Genomic DNA, 15,533 nt, shown 5'->3' with positions numbered 1-15,533 from the left:
CCTTCTGCACCCCAAACCTGAGCCCTGCACTCCTCACCTCCATCCCATCCTTCCCGTCTACTCTTTGCCCCTTTCCCAGCCTCCCCCTCCCAGCCAGGGTCACTAAGTGCCAGGGGTGCAGAGCTGGATCTGAGGCACCCTCTTGGCACTGGATTCTCCCCATTACCGCCCCGAGCACAGCCAGACCCCAAATCTGCAGAGTCCCATCCTGGCAATGCCAACTGGACCCAGGGAGGGGGGACCTCAGAGGGGACACAGAGGTGGCACATCCTGAGGGCAACATATCCCAAACATCACCTTTATTAGAGACCAGAACCCCAAATTGAGGATAGTGGTGACACCAAGGTCACCGTAAGTACAGGGGTCATGGCGTCACCATCAGCATCACAGTGCCAGTGAGGGAATGCAAGGTGGGGGCCAGCCCCTGCCCACCCTGCTGTGCCTCCCGCCCATGCCCCCACACCAGGGTGGGGAGGCACAAGACATCCCTGCCGTCCCTGGGCCAGCCAGGATATGCCCCCCGCCCCGGGGTGGGGGTGTGGGCACTCACACTTGCGTGACGATCTCACCGTTCTCGGGCATGTAGACCTGCACGGGCACGCCGGCTGCTGAGTGCCGCAGCACCTGCACCGGGGGGCCCTGGGGGGACAGAGACCGTGGGTGTCAGCGCCCCACCCTGTGTGGAGGCACCCCCCGCGGCATGTCCCAGGACAGGGGTTGGGCTGGGAGGGTTGTGGGGGCATGGCCACAGGTCCCCACTTGCCCAGCATGTGTTCCAGCTGTGCCATGGGTCTAGCGAAACATCTGTCCTAGCAAAACACTCAGGTGGAGAGGGGGAGCTGAGCCCTGAAATGTTTGCAGGGACCCTCCCACCCCAGGGCACCCCAGTGCTGCCCCAGGGACTCACGTGAGTCCTGCTTGTGAGAACCTGGGTATGACACAAGGTCCTGCCCTAGGGACCTCCTTGAGGTTCTGGTCCCTCCCATGGGCCTCTCGTGGAACCCCCTTAAGATCTTGGTCTTTCCCATGGGACCCTTGTGGGACCCCAGTTCTGCCATAGGAACCTCCACAGGATCCTGGTCTAGCCCTTGGAACCTTTAAGGAAATTAAGAGACCTACATGGAATCCCAGTCCTGCTCCAGAGACTCCCTTAAGGTCCTGGTCCTACCCCAGGGACCCACATGGGACCCCAGTCCTGCCCCAGAGGTCCTGGTTCTGCCCCTGGGATGCACGTGGGACTCCACACCTGTCCATGGGATCTTCAGCAGGTCCTCATCCTTCCCAGAAGGACCTTACTTCTTTTCCCAAGACCCTCACAAGACCCTGGTCCTTGCTGCTGGACCTCCTCAGGAACCCAGTCCTGTCCCAGGGACCCCTCTGGGACCCAAATTCTTCCCCTGTGATTTCCTCAGGACCCTAATCTTCCCGCTGGGACTCACTCAGGACCCTGGTCCTGCCCTGGGGACCATCAGGGACCCTCCAGACTCAACCTATGGGACTTTGGACTTGCCCAGAGAACCCTCAGAGGGTCCTGATCCTGCCCCAAAGGACCTTTGAGGACCATGATCCTCTCCTCAGGACCCCCTTGAGGCTATGCTCCTTGCCCCAGGGTCCCTTGTGGGATCCCAGTCCTGCCCCAACAACCCTCATAGGAGGGGTTCAACCCCATAGACCCCCTCAGAACTTCACTCCTGCTCTAGGAAACCTCATGGGACCCCACCAGAGCCACATGTCCCTACACCACCTCAGGGTGACAACTGATGTTACCTGCAGGGCAGTACCCAGTGGGACCTCCTTCTCCTACAATCCCATGCCCATCCCTGCCCCAGCCAGACCCCCTGTCCTACCTGAACCAGTGACAGGACTCCACGAGCAATGGGCACATCCCTGGTGGTCCCACCATGGGGTCTCCGGAAAGCTCCCTGCCGGTCGAGGGAGTGGGGCCGGGCACCTCTCAGCCGGGCACGCTGGTGCCATGATTTGAGCTCCTCTGTGACAGCAGCTTTGGAGAGCCCCTGGGCCCCAGCAGGTGCATAGTCCTTGAGTGAGGGCGTGCGCACAATGCGGCTGCGTGAGGGCACCAGGCGCTGGTACCTCAGTGGAGCCAGATCCTGCTCATACAGGAAAGTTGGGGGGCCAGTGGGTGGCAGGAACTGGAGGGCACCCCGTGGGTAGTAACCAGGCTCGGCAAGTGGCAGTGGAACTGCAAAGGACACGTCGGGGCTGCTGCTGCCTGGAGAGGTGGCGTGGGAGACGCTGGAGAGGTCAGAGATGCTGTCATCGGAGCCAGAACAGCATGTAGGGCCGGGGGCTGGGATGCAGGACGTGGGCACGGTGACCGTGTAGTAGGTGGGGCGCCGGCGGGGTGCAGCGCTGCGGCCCCGTAGCTCGGCCGGTTGCCAGCACGGGTCCACCCTGCAGAAAGGACACTGTTGCTGCAGGAGGACCCTTCCCCTCACCCCAAAGCCAGGGCGAGCCCTGGGAAAGATGCACCCATGGGTGCGGGGTGCAGCCACCCCACAGAGAGAGATCCAGCCTCCTCCCATGGGATTAGCTCCACCTTCCCTGTGGGGCAGTCTCCAGCCTCCTCCCAAGGGATTAGCTCATCCTCCCCATGGGGCTGACCTCCATCATCTCCATAGGGTTACTTCCATCCTCTCCATGGGATTATCTCCAACCTCCTCCCCATGGATTTCTGTCCTCCCGATAGGGTTTTCTCTCATATCCCCACAAGACTACCTTCATCCTGTCTCTGGGATTATCTCCATCCTCCCTATAAAGTCTGCCCTTCCCTTGGTGTTCTCTCCATTATCTTCCCCATGGGATTATCTCCAGCCTCCACCCCATGGGTTTAGCTCCACCATCTCCGTGAGGTTCTCTTCATCCTCTCCCACAGGATTACTCCCATTCTCCATCCCACAGGGTTAGCTCCATCTTAGTCCCACGGGGAGTATCTCCATCCTTGCTATGTATTACTTCCCACATCCTCGCCATGAGCTGAGGTCCATCATCTTCAAAGGGTTATTCCCGTCCTCCTTCCCATGGATTGAACTCCATCCTCCCTTGCAAAAGCCCTTGTCTGTCCTCCCCATGTTCAGGACATACCTCAGAGACTGGGTCTGTCCCCGACGTCCCAATGGCTCTGGGGTGCTGGGAGCGCTGGAACCTGCCTGCCGGCACAGCACCAGGGTCCGGATGGGGACAAACTGGTATGGAGGGTCCCCCATCCTGGACCCCGGGGATCCTGTGGGATTAGGGCTGGTGGGGGCAGCTGTCAGGGACCCAAGATAGCATTGGGAGCTCCAAGTTTCCCTATCCTCAGGGTCAACGCCAGGAATTTTGGCCCTCTCGTAGGGTCTGTCCAGACTGGTCTCCTGCCAGGGGTTGGAGGGAACCATCAGAGGCCCCAACCCCTCCTCCTCCTTGGTGGGGTCCTTGGGAGATGGGGACCTCTGTGGGGTAGCAGTTCCTGGTGGCCATGTGTCCTCTGCAGGAGAGATGGCGGGTTGGGATGGAGAGAACACAAAGAGAGGGTTGGGATGGAGGGAACAGGTGGATGGCTGGCATGGAGGGGACACATGGGGGCCTGGGATGGAAGAGACATGTGGAAGGGTTGGGATGGAAGGGACACACAGGGGAATGGCATGGAGGGGACACATGGCAGTGGAGTGGGATGGAGGGGACCTGTGGCGGTTGGGATGGAGAGGACACAGGGGGAGTTGAGATTAAGGGGACACTTGGGAGGAGGTTGGGATGGAGGGGACACAAGGGGAGTTGAGACAGAGGAGACACCGGAAGGACTGGGATGGAGGGGACATGCAGGAGGTTAGAATGGGGATACACACAGAGAGGGATGGAATGGAGTGGACACTCAGGAGGGGGCTCAGATGGAGGGGATACGGCAAGGGTTGGGATGGAGGAAACACACAAGGGGTTCCCCGGTGTACCCCTGGTCCCCACAGTCCCCTCACCCTCCTCCAGCAGGCCGGTGTCAGACAAGGAACTCTCGTCGGAGGCACTGAGCTCTGCGGGGCAGGGCCCTGTGAGAATAGAGCCAGCGACGCCTCCGGGTGCCAAAGCGCTCCCACGGCCCCGACACCACCCAGCGCGTCCCCACAGGCCTCCGCTCCCCTCTCCCACGCCACCTGTCCCAACATGCTCCAGGACAGTGGCGGTACCGGCCAGGCAGGCTCTGCTGAGCCGTGTGTGGTTCCCAGCCTGCCCGGGCTGGGCAGGTCAGGGGTACCAGCAGGGAAGGAGGTACTGCCACAGTGGCCCCAGTCCTTGGAGGGGACAGGGACAGAGAGAATGGGGACCCCCTTGGATGGCCACCACTGGGATGGGGACGCAGCAGCTGGGCCACATCCTGCCCCTCTTTGGGTGCAGGTGCTGAGGATGGCTGTTTGCGGGGAGTTATGGGGTGCAAGCAGCAGGGGTGAAGTACTGGGGTACATTCAGGCAGATGCGCTCAATGGAGATGAAGTACCAAGATGCATTCAGTGAGGTACCAGTGGGGATGGTTTATCAGGATGCATGCACTATGGATGGAGTTTTGGGGCACATTCAGGGGGTACGTACACTAGGAATTGTTTATCAGCGTGCATGGACTGAGGATAAAGTTCTGGGCTGCATTCAAGGGAGTACATACACAAGGGATGGTAAGTCGGGGTGCACACATTGGGGATGAAGTTTTGGGGTACACTCACGAGGGTGCAACCACCAGGGATGAAGTACTGGGGCACCTTCAACAGAGTACATTGACAGTGAGAGAGTGTTGAGGTGCACATACCAGGGAGAGCATTCCAGGGGGCATCCAAGGGGTGTACTCAGCAGGGATAGGGAATTGGAGTGCATTCACCCCAACTGGCTACCCCATGGCATAAATTGAGAGGCATTCGGGGAGGCGCATTCATTGCTGGTGTAGAACTGGGTTTTGCTGGTGTAGAACTGGGTTGTATTCACAGAGGATGGAAAGCTGTGGTGCATTCAGGAATGTGTGCATCCAGGAATGTATGCACCAGGAATGGGAAATTGGGGTGCATCCAGGGAGGCGTATTCACCAGGGATGGGGAACAGGGTGCACTGTAGATAGCATATTGGGGTCCATCCAATGGGGTGCATGCACTTGGAATGGAGGACTGGGCTGCATCCAGTGGGGCACATTCACAGGGAATTCAGGTACAGTCCCCAGGGGCACCCAACCAAGCAGTACCCCATTCTGCCTCGCTGCCCTATAGCATCCCCCCCATCAGCTGTGGGGCTTGGTGGCTCACCTTCAGCAATGCTGGTGTCCCGCTGCCCAGCCAGGAGCCGCCGCTGACTCAGGACCTGCTCCAGGTCCCGCAGCTTCTGCTCCTCTCGAAGCGCTGCCGTCTGCCGCCTCTTCCGCATCCGCCGGCCGATGTTCTCCTCGTGGCAGAGCCGGCGGGAGGCCTCAGCAATCTGCAGTTGTAGTGCCCGCTCCCGTTCCAGAGGATCCTGGGGGCAGGAGACACGCTTGGAACCACACCTCAACACCCCAAACTGCCCATCATGCTTAGCACCCCAACACCACCCACAGCACCTAGGATCCCAACTCCTCCCAGCATCTCATATGGGACTCCAACATACAGCATCACTCTGGGAACCCAACACCTCCCATCAGCTTGGCATCCCAACAACACCCACCATGCTTAGGACCCCACCAGTACCCATAATATCTGGAACCCATGTCCTCCCATAATGCTGCCACCCTGATACCACCAATCACACCTAAAACACCCCCACACCATCACCTCAGCACCCCAACTGCACTCATTATGTTTAGGACCCCATGACAACCCATTAACTCAACACTCCATGACCACTCATCATGCTCAGAATCCCTTGTCCCATCTCCTGGGCACCCCAACACCAAATATCACATTCAGAACCCAAACACCTCCATTCACTGGTGCATCTCAGCACCCCAAAACCATCCATCGTGCTTGGAGCCAACCCCCACACCCCCTCACCTACAGCGCTTGGCACCCAACCACCACCCACAGGATGGAGATGGTGACATTTCCAGGTGACCCTCAGGCAGCTTCCACAGTGGATGGCATGGGATGGGATGGGATGGGATGGGATGGGATGGGATGGGATGGGATGGGATGGGATCCCTACCACCTTTGCACCCCAGGGACCCCCTCACCACCTCATGCAGAACGACGATCTCATCCAGCTTGAAGGCAGCTCCAATCCTCCGCCGGACCTTGGGGGGCTTCTCGCCAGCTTTCAGGGGATACTCGCGGGGCAGGGTCCCCGTCAGCTCCTGAGGTCAGCACAGAACACTGAGCAGAGCCATGACAGAATGTGGGGGCAGGCAGGGGGTCCTCGTGCCCTGCTCACCGCCTCACGCAGGCACAGCCGCCGCAGCTCCTGGATGCAGCCATCAAGTTGGGCCTCCAGCACCTGCTGCTGCTGCCGCCCTGCCTGCACCCGCTCCTTCGGGGGAGACACTGGGCTGTCGGGGCCTGGAACGGACACACAGACATCTGGAGCACCCAGGTACCACCCCCTCGCCACCCCACAGCCTCCCTTGCCTTGGTTTTCCTCCACTGCAGGGGGAGGAAAAAGCAGCTGTGACCCTCCCCCCCATCAGCAGCACCCTTGGCTGCTCCAGCCCCCCCAAAGCAGCTGTGTCTCCCCTCCCCCCTGGAAGCACCCGTGGGTGTTCTGACTTCCCTGGGACACTTGCGTCTTCCTCCCCAGCAGCACCGTTTGGTGTTCCAACCCCCCCAGGGTATCCATGAACTGTCCCCAGCAGCACCCATGGGTCCTCCAATACCCCAGGGTATGCATGAAATCCCCCCAAGTAGCACCATGGGTCCTTCAGCCCCCGTGGGACACCTGTGACGTCCCTGCTGGGGGCGGGGGGCCTACAAGAAGAAAGTTTCAGCCTGACTCAGCCATCCCAAGCCAAACCCATCTGAGTCAAATCCTGTCTGGAACATCCCCCCGCCACATTTGGGGTGCGTCCCCAAACTCAGGGGCCCCCCCATTCCTCCACCCCTTAATTTCCCCAAACCTTTCCCCAAGCAGCTCTTGTGTGTCCCCAGCGTGTTCCCATGCACTGAAGTGCCCCGTTCTCTGCCTGGGAAGGAGAGGCATGTCTATCAGAGCACCCACGGGCTTTGGACAGGGGCACCCCAAAACCTCCCTTACTCCTAACCTCCCCTTCTCACCCGAGTGCAGCATGATCCCGCTGTCCGTGTCACTTGCCTCCCCCATGCCGCGCCAGGACCCTGCAGGCAACAGCAGGGACACAGCTCGTCCCCACGCCCCCAGCCGGGCTGCACCCATACGTGCCCCCCACCCTGCATCCCCAAAACCCCTCATGTCCCACCGGGCGTGCCGCGATGGCGGCGAGGAGGAGGCGAGGCCGTGTTTACTTTGCCTTCTTGTAGGTCCTGCCATAAATAAAGGGTGCGGACAGCGCGGGGCGGGGGGAGGGTGACACCCTCGAGGGGGTCAAAGGTGGTCAGGGTGAGGCATGGGGGGGGGGGGGGCGGAGGGCCCCTCGCTCCCGCCCCTGCTGGTTTCGCTGGGCACCTCTCCCAGTTTTCCTTTCTTTTCGGTCTGGGGTGGAGGCGAATCCTAGGGTGGGAGCGACCGCCGGCCTGGGAAAATAGGGTCCCCAGCACCCCAAGACCCCCGAACTCTTGGGGATGGAGTGAAAGGGGGGCAGTGGGGCGGCGGGGATGGGGCTCACCCCGCTTTTCCAGCGCCGTCGCGTCTCCGTGCCTCAGTTTCCCCAACCCGCTCCACGTCGCACTGGGCGGCTAGAGGCAGGGCGGGGGTCCCGGGGGTCCCGGCGGGGTGGGGGAATCTCTTACCTGGGCCCGCCGCCGCTGCCGGTTCTCCTGCGCCGGGGCGCGGACGGGTCTGGGCTTGAGCGGAGGGAGGAGCGGGGTGAGCAACCTGCCCCAGCCCCCGCCCCGTCCCGGCCCCCAGCGGCTGCACCGCTCGTCACAGCACGGAATGGAGTGACTCGGCACTGTGTGGCATGGCACAGCAGGACACGGCATGGAATGGCACTGCACGGAATGGCACTGCACAGCACGGCACTGCACGGTACAACATGGCATGGAATGGCACAGCACGGCATGGCACTACTTGGCATAGGGTGGGTGGCATAGGAACATATAGGATGGCATGGCTCAATGTGGTATGGCATGGTATGATATGGCATGGGATGGGATGTTTTACCAAGGTATAGCTTGTGTTGACATGGTATGGTATAGTATGGTGTGGTTCAGCCCGGTACATTGTGGTATGGCAGGGCATGGAACTGTGTGGTGTAGGATGGAACTGTGTGGAGTAGCATGGCATGGCATGGTACGGTATAGATGTGTCACAGCATGGCCTAGCACAGCACTGCATGGGGTGGTGTGGCTTGGTGTGGTGTGGCATCACAGCCCAGCATGGTGCTGGCTAGAGGCTCCATCCCTGGTGCCATGTGGGCACGGCCAAGCACAGGAACCATTGTCCCCATCCTTGCCCTGGCCATGCACAGCAGGACACTGCCAGGACTGTGATAGGGCATTGCCAGGATGGTGCCATGATTGTGCCAGGATGGTGCTTAGGCTATGGTAATGATGGTGCTGCAGCCACCATGGTCCCTCTGAGCTGGATTGGGGTGAGTTTGGCATATCCTGCATTGCTGCACCTGGCAAGGTGGGGAAGAGGCTTATCCCCACGGGATGGGACAGGACAGGATGAGGTGACAAGGCAGGGAACAGGCAGGGTGCAGGCAGGGGGATGCAAGGAGCAGGCTTGGGGGGTGCAGACTTCCCAGAACAGTGGCCTGTTCTCCCCCTCAGTGCCCAGAGTGGTGCTGTCAGCCTGGGGCTATGGGTGTGAGGCCTGCCCAAACCAGTGTCTCTTCTCTCCCAGCGGGCTCCAGCTGTAGCTGGAAGGGGCAGGGGTGAAACACATTTAACTGTGGAAATGGAAAAAAACCACTAGGAGAAAACAGAGGAGCAAGGAGAAGGTGACTGCAGGAGTGAGGAAGCCTCTGTGCCACCCGGGGAAGGCTGAAGGCCTTGGGTGGGACACGTGCTGCAGCTGGGCTGGTGGCACCACCAGCAAAATGAACCAGTGGCCACCATGGCCTCCCTCTGTCCCCACCATGTGCCATCAGCCCAAGGCAATGTCACCCCATCTCTGTGTCTGCCCATTTCCATCAAGAAAACCAGATAAGTCTTTATTTGATGGTTTTTGGTTCATGGTGCTGTGGCAGGTGCAGGTCAGGGGGAGGGTGTTGCCCACATCCCCCACCACCCCCGGCACTGCCCCAGCTTTACCAGCTCCTTCCAGCCCTGGCACCCTGGTTGTCACCACCATGGAGACACCAAGGCTCCAGTACTCTACCCTGACCACAAGCTCACCCAAAATAGCAGCACTGGGTGCCATTCCCAGCATTGGGATGTGCTGGGTATGGGGGTAGCCCAGTGTGTGCCAGGGAACTCAGGGACCTCCACTGGGCTAGCTTCAGTTCATATGTGCCGGGCACCTGCCCCCACCAGCTTAATCTTCTGCAGGCTGTCCTGCACCGCCAGGAACTCAGGGCGAGGGGTTGAGCCAAGCAACATGAGCCAAGCAACATCCTGCTCATGCTATGGTAGGGGCAGCCATGGAGCCCAGTTGGGATCCCCTCAGCCCTCCCCATGACCTGGCTGTCTCCTGACCCACGTATTGCCTCAGTTGTCACCATGACCTGGTCACCATTGGCCATCCCTTGACCCCTGTCCAGCTTCCCTCAGCCACCCCCCAAGTTCCCTGGATATTACTCAGCCCAACTGCCCCAACAGCCTGATCAGCACCTGGCTGTCCCCAGGGAAGGACATGGATAGGTAGCTGGATGGACATGTGGAGGATGGATGGATGGATGGATGGATGGATGGATGGATGGATGGAAGAGGATGGATGGAGAATTAATGGATGCATGGATGCATGGGCAGATGCAGGGATAGACAGAGGAGGGAAGAATGATGGAGGGATGGATGATGCAAGGACACATGGAGAGATGGATACGTGGATGCAAGGAAGTTGGATGGAAGGACGGATGTATGGGTGCATGGATGGATGATGGATGGATGCATGCATGCATGGATGATGGTGAGGTGGAGACAGGAGGGCTGGCCTGGATGCAGGGGTGGAGGCTGGAACAGACAGACAAGGACAGAGAGACATCACAGACCTCCTCAAGACTCTGGTGGTGCTTCCTCAGCTGCTGCTCTAGGTCAGAGGGGTGTCCCTGCAGCTCCTCCCAGAGCTGCCTCCACCGCCAGCTCTCCAGCATCTGCGGGAGTTCAGCCCTGTGCTGGGGCAGGATCCTCCTGTGGGGATGGACAGATATCAATGGGCCACCCCACTTGGCCACTCAGCTGGGGACCGGCCCATCCCTGTGCCCCAGGATCTGTTCCCTTCACCTGCTGTGGCTGAAGAGCAGCTCCTGGTCCAGGTCCCAGTGGCTCCGGGACTTCCATATTGGGTTTGACACCTTAGGTTGAATGAGGCCCCTGTGGCCATCAGGGGCCAGGTCAGGGGAGAGAACATTACTCCTGTCACCTTGTGGAGGGGTGGGGGGATCAGCAGGGGATGCGTCACCAAAAGCATGGAGTCACCAACGGGAGAGGATCACTGGGATGGGGTCAAGGGAGGATGGAGTCACCACAAGGGATAGGACAACCTGGGACAGGGTCATTGGGCGGTGGGGAGGAGGCACATGCTGGCATAGGGTGAGATCCTGGACACTAGCCCCTGTGTCCCCCAGCCCCTGGAGTCTTGTGGTGACACATCCCAGGGTCCTCACGTGCTGCCCCCAGCAGCCTCAGGATGCCTGTGTGCAAGTGTCCCTATCCCAGGTGACCCTGTGGTCCCCATATCCTCCCATCACCCCTTGGGGTCCTCATTATCTCTGGGGTACCCACCACTCATCAGGTGCCCATGACCCCTCAGGTCCCTCATTGTCCCTGGGGTCCCCATCACCCCTGTTCATAATCCCTCAGGGTCCTCATTACTTCTTGGAGTCCCTGTCATGTTCAGGGTCCCTATTGTCCCTGCTATCTCCCTCACTCCCAGGTCCCTATCAGCCTTGGGGTCTCATTGTCCCTGTGTCCCCATCACCCTTGGGGTTCCCAACACCACCGGGGTCCCCATCACTCCAGGTGTCCCCATTGCCCAGGGTGTCCCCATACCCTTCAAGTCCTCACTGTCCCTGGGATCCCCATCACCCCTGTAGTGTTAATCAACCTTCAGGGTCCTCATTACTCCTTGGAGTCCCCATTGCCTTCAGCATCCCCATTGTCCCTGTGTTCCCCATTGCTCCTGGGGACCCCAGGTCCCCATCACCCTTGGGGTTCCCACCACCCCCATGTCCCCATAACCTCCATGTCCCCATTGTCCCTGTGTCTCCATCACCTCCCAGATCCCTGTCACCCTTGGGATTCCTACCACCCTCTGGTCCCCATAACCTCCAGGTTCCCATTGTCCCTATGTCTCCATCAACCCTGGCATTCCCATTGTCCCTGGAGTATCCATCACCCCCCATCTCAATTTCCCCAGGTCCCACAGTCCCATGCCCTGGTGCCAGTACCCACCCAGCACCTCGAAGTGCTGCTCCTCGAGGCTTTGTTGTCACCCTGCCAAAGACAAAGTTGTCACCTGTGAGGACCAAGTCACCCCCGGTGTCCCTCCTGCTGGGAGCTGTGGCTGGCCATGGTGTCTGGGTGCAAGGGAGCAGGAGGAGAATGGATATTCTCCACATTAACTCTGGAACCTAAGAAGGGCAAGGAGTCCCCAGGCTGAACACCAGGGTACAGACAGATGTTGGCCCTGGGGACCTGTCTTGGCATGGCCCCTGCCACCCAGAGCACAGGTGTCCTTGTCCCCTGGGCATCCCACTCACCCTCTTGTTCTGTGCTTTCACAGTCCCCACAGTCCCCCTCATGTCCCCAGTGCCAGCTTTCCTTGTCCCTCTGCCCTGGGGGCCAGGGGTGCAGGAACACAGGTGGGGCTGGTACCACAGAACCAGCAAATTGTCCCTGTGCCCTGCCACTGACAGTGATGGTGGCAGTGATCAGTGGCCCTTCTCCTATCAGCAAAAGGCACTAAACCCCAGGATTAGCCCTGATCAGACTGAGGGACGGTGACACATGTCCTGCGCTGGGCTGCTGGCACTGTGGCCACAGCTGCTCCTGGGGGCACTGGGGTCACCAGACCCACTCTGGACACTGGAGTCTGCTGGGGGCACTAGGAGCCCAGGGGGGAACCAGGACCACTGTGGGTGCACTGGATCTGTTGGGGGCGCCAGTCCCAGTGGTGGCACTGGGAATGCTGGAAACACTGATGCTGGGTGCATTGTGAGCACTGAGAGCACTGGGGGCACGGGGAGCACTGGAAACACTGAGTCTGTGGGGGCATTGGAGTCTGCTGGGGACACGGGAATGCTCGGAGCACCAGACCCACTGCAGGGGCACTAGGCTGACTGGGGGCACTGGAAACACTGGGGATATTGGGAACACTGGGGGCACTAAGAGCACGGGGTTTGCTGGGGCACTGGGTCTGCTGGGACCACAGGGAGTACTGGGTGCTCTGGGACTGCTAGGGGCACTGGAGGCACTGGGAGCACTGATGTTGATAGGGCAATGGCAAGAGTAGGTTTGTTTGGGGCCCTGGGAACACTGGGAGCACGGGGGACCACTGGAGGCACCAGGACTACTATGGGGACATTGGGACTACTAGGGGCATTGGGAACACTGGGGGTACTGGGGTCACTGGGAAGACTGGGACATCTTGGGAGCTGGGGGTTACTGAAGAAACCAGTTTAGGAACTGGGGGTGTGGGGAGTTACTGAGTGCACTGGGGGTCAATTGGGAGGCTTATGGAGGATAGTGGGATGGGGATTAGGTGGCACATGATGTTACTGGGGGACTGGGGATTACTGGAAGGACTAGGATACTGGAGGCACTGGGGTTTACTGGGGGACTCAGGGTTACTGGGGGGACTGGTTGTTACTGGAAGAGCTGGGAGTGGGGACCTTAGGGTTAGACTGGGAGTTACAGGGGAACCTGGGGGTCAGATTGCTCTGGGGGTTTACTGGGAGGACTGGAGCTCACTGGGGTCTGGAATGAAGACTGCACTTGCGTGGTACTGGGAGGACTGAGGGTGACTTGAAGTACTGATGGCTTACATGGGGACTGGTAGCACTGGGGAAGTACTGGGAGGACTGGGGCCTACTGGGGGCTGGGATGAGCACTGTGTGCTGGGGGGTTATGGGGAGATTGTGAGTTACTGGGGAACCTGGCAGTCACTGGGATCTGGTTGTATTGGAGGTTACTGAGAGGACTGGGATGGTGACTGGGAATACTGAGGGGTCACTGGGGGACTGAGATGGGGACTGGCCCACACATGGCTGAGCGCAATGGCAGCTCCTGGGCGCACTGGGCGTTAGCAGCGCCCGGGTTTACTGGTACTGCTGGGCGGGCACTGGTGCTGGTGCTGCACACCCAACCTCTCCCAATAGGCGCTCGATTAAGGCTGCCTGCTCCTCGGGAACCTCGCTGGGCGGATCGGCGCTCGGCTGGCCGTGCCTGTCGCCCGCTTCCGCTGTCGATTTGGCGCCTCGGGGGCCCGGGGGGTGCGGGGGCGCCATGACCAACGGTGGGAATGGGGGGCCTGGGGAGAACCGGGGTCCGGCACGACCAGTAGTGGGAGGTGGGGTACGAGGGGTTGTTGGGGAACGGAAGGGTCCGGGGGCCGCCATGACTAATGGTGGGAACTGGGAAACGGAGGGGCCCGGAAGACCGGGCGGGTCCGAGTGGGTCCGGGGCCTCAAAGACCAGCGATGGGGAACGGGAGGTTCTGGGGGTTCAGCATGCGGGGGTTGCTGATGGGGCACCGTGGGGGGACCGCTGAGGTGTCGGGGGGCGGCAGGGGAGATGGGGCTGTCGGGGGCGGGGGGGGCGGCTGGAAGGTGTTGAGGTGTGGGAGGTACTGGGAGGAGGCTTTGGGAGACGACTGGAAGACTGTCTCTTTGGGGGCGGGGTACAGGGAGGTCTGATTGCCTTCGAGGGGCATACTGGGAAGTCTGTTCCTTTTCAGGGGAGTACTAGGAAGTCTTAGTCCTTCCACAGAGCCATACCTGGGAGGTTGTTCCCATGGAGTGGGGGAATCCCCTTGGAGCGGGGGCTGGGCAGAGGCCCGGCGTGCCCCCTGAGCACCTCCCTCCCCCCGCCCCTCTTCCTGCAGTTTACTCCCTGGACGGGCTCCTGGTGTTCGGGCTGCTCCTGGTTTGCACTTGCGCGTACCTGCGGAAGGTGCCCCGGCTGCGCACCTGGCTCCTGTCCGAGCGGAGGGGTGTCTGGGGAGTCTGCCACAAGGGTGAGGAGCACTGGGGACGCTGGGGTATGGCGGGGGGGTACTGGGAACACCGTGAACACTGAGAACGCTGGTTTATAGGGTGGGGGCACTGGGAGCACTGAGGGCACTGGGGTATGTGGTGCGGGCACTGGGAATACTGGGGTCTGGGATGGAGATACTGGGAACACTGGGAGATGGGATGGAATACTGAGAACACAAGGGTACAGGATGGGGATATTGGGAACACTGGGGTCTGGGGTGGGGATGCTGGGGTCTAGGGTCTGGGACAGGGGCATTTGGTCCAGGATGGGGACACTGGGTTCTGAGATGAGGACACAGGGATTGGGGATGGAGCTAGGATGGGGAGACAGGAGCTGGGATGGGGACATGCAGTCTCACCACACCCTGTACCACCCACAGCTGCTGTGATCGGGACCCGCCTGCATGTGGTCGTGTCTGTGTCCTGTCTGCTCATGGCCTTCTATGTCCTCGTGGGGAAGTGACCACACGAGGAACCACCGTTGACCTCAGAGAGACCCTGGGGCTGGCTAGAGAAGAGATCCTGCGACTGATTCTGGAGACCCCACTATGAATGAGAGACCCTGGTACTGACTCCAGTGTCCCAGTACCAAACAGGGGCCCCTGTGCTGACTCTGGAGACCCTGGTACTGACCCTGAACACCACCCACCCCGCCCGCCCCCAGTCCTGCCCCTGGCAGCAGCCTGGATCCTGCATTTGGCAACCTGGGGACCATCGAGGCCCGTTACCCTCCTTGAACTCACCGAGGGCAACCACCACCAGGGCATCTTTGCACTGTTGGAAAAGGATTTCTCATGAATTCCGTGGAGAAGTGAGTGAGGAGATCCCCAGATCTGGAGGACCCAGATCTGCCCCGTGAGCCCTTTCTCTTGATGCTGAGCAGGGTCCTGGTGGGACTGTAGCAGGCTTCAGGGGCTGGGCAGGGTCCCCCCTCATCAGTGGGATCTTTCCATGCTCCTGGAGCATGGGCGCCCTCGGAGGTGTCTCCCCCTGCCGTGGGGAAGTTTGACTCCCACGGATTGTAAATACTGGACCACCACATGCAAATAAAGTGGAGGTTCCCCTGTGGCAGCACTGGGCTGGGGGTCCTGTGGGGTGGTGGGACCTC

The 15,533-nt window shown here is 60.4% G+C and overlaps 3 protein-coding genes across 10 annotated transcripts; 1 reads left to right on the top strand and 2 right to left on the bottom strand.

The window, feature by feature from the left end:
- Nucleotides 1–279: 279 nt before the first annotated feature.
- On the bottom strand, nucleotides 280–7,912 carry INAVA (innate immunity activator). 6 transcript variants are annotated; one of them, XM_085083236.1, is made up of 9 exons: nucleotides 7,857–7,912; nucleotides 7,206–7,265; nucleotides 6,370–6,494; nucleotides 6,173–6,292; nucleotides 5,274–5,478; nucleotides 3,972–4,040; nucleotides 3,106–3,487; nucleotides 1,848–2,415; nucleotides 280–639 (listed from the first exon to the last, which is right to left on the bottom strand). In XM_085083236.1, the coding sequence occupies exons 2-9, from the start codon at nucleotides 7,249–7,251 to the stop codon at nucleotides 547–549; spliced, it is 1,608 nt and encodes a 535-aa protein (XP_084939362.1). In that variant the 5' UTR covers nucleotides 7,252–7,265; nucleotides 7,857–7,912; the 3' UTR covers nucleotides 280–546. The 6 variants fall into 6 exon arrangements, with proteins under 6 accessions (XP_084939362.1, XP_084939360.1, XP_084939361.1 ...); XM_085083234.1 differs by having other exon boundaries at nucleotides 7,367–7,895; XM_085083235.1 differs by having other exon boundaries at nucleotides 7,733–7,895.
- Nucleotides 7,913–7,993: 81 nt separating this feature from the next.
- Nucleotides 7,994–15,496, top strand: TMEM167B (transmembrane protein 167B). Of its 3 annotated transcripts, none has more exons than XM_085083237.1 (3): nucleotides 7,994–8,094; nucleotides 14,275–14,406; nucleotides 14,806–15,496. In XM_085083237.1, exons 1-3 carry the CDS (start codon nucleotides 8,052–8,054, stop codon nucleotides 14,886–14,888), a joined length of 258 nt encoding a protein of 85 aa, XP_084939363.1. In that variant the 5' UTR covers nucleotides 7,994–8,051; the 3' UTR covers nucleotides 14,889–15,496. The 3 variants fall into 3 exon arrangements, with proteins under 3 accessions (XP_084939363.1, XP_084939364.1, XP_084939365.1); XM_085083238.1 differs by lacking the exon at nucleotides 7,994–8,094 and adding an exon at nucleotides 13,550–13,686; XM_085083239.1 differs by lacking the exon at nucleotides 7,994–8,094 and adding an exon at nucleotides 13,773–13,884.
- Nucleotides 8,342–10,636, bottom strand: LOC146426821 (protein FAM107B-like; the record flags this gene model as incomplete). Its single annotated transcript, XM_085083037.1, has 3 exons — nucleotides 8,342–9,638; nucleotides 10,223–10,361; nucleotides 10,455–10,636. Coding segments are annotated over 3 exons (441 nt in total), but the record flags the coding sequence as incomplete, so codon positions are not given.
- Nucleotides 15,497–15,533: the final 37 nt, after the last annotated feature.

The sequence above is a fragment of the Lichenostomus cassidix genome, chromosome 26, assembly GCF_008360975.1.
Source record: "Lichenostomus cassidix isolate B80296 chromosome 26, HeHo_3.0, whole genome shotgun sequence".
Classification (NCBI taxonomy): domain Eukaryota; kingdom Metazoa; phylum Chordata; class Aves; order Passeriformes; family Meliphagidae; genus Lichenostomus; species Lichenostomus cassidix.
The sequence above is the reverse complement of the archived record's forward strand: the minus strand, read 5'-3'. Positions and strand labels throughout refer to the sequence as shown.

Bases quoted from the DNA above. Each gene is read 5' to 3' on its own strand.
- INAVA (XM_085083230.1), bottom strand. From the start codon at position 7,437: ATGGCAGGACCTACAAGAAGGCAAAGTAAACACGGCCTCGCCTCCTCC. The intron at 5,479-6,172 runs GTGAGGGGGTCC...TCCTGCCCCCAG, and splicing joins TCGTCGTTCTGCATGAGGTG to GATCCTCTGGAACGGGAGCG. The intron at 4,041-5,273 runs GTGAGCCACCAA...CTATTCTCACAG, and splicing joins GGACACCAGCATTGCTGAAG to GGCCCTGCCCCGCAGAGCTC.
- TMEM167B (XM_085083239.1), top strand. From the start codon at position 13,788: ATGACTAATGGTGGGAACTGGGAAACGGAGGGGCCCGGAAGACCGGGC. The intron at 13,885-14,274 runs GTTCTGGGGGTT...CTCTTCCTGCAG, and splicing joins CCAGCGATGGGGAACGGGAG to TTTACTCCCTGGACGGGCTC. The intron at 14,407-14,805 runs GTGAGGAGCACT...TACCACCCACAG, and splicing joins CTGGGGAGTCTGCCACAAGG to CTGCTGTGATCGGGACCCGC.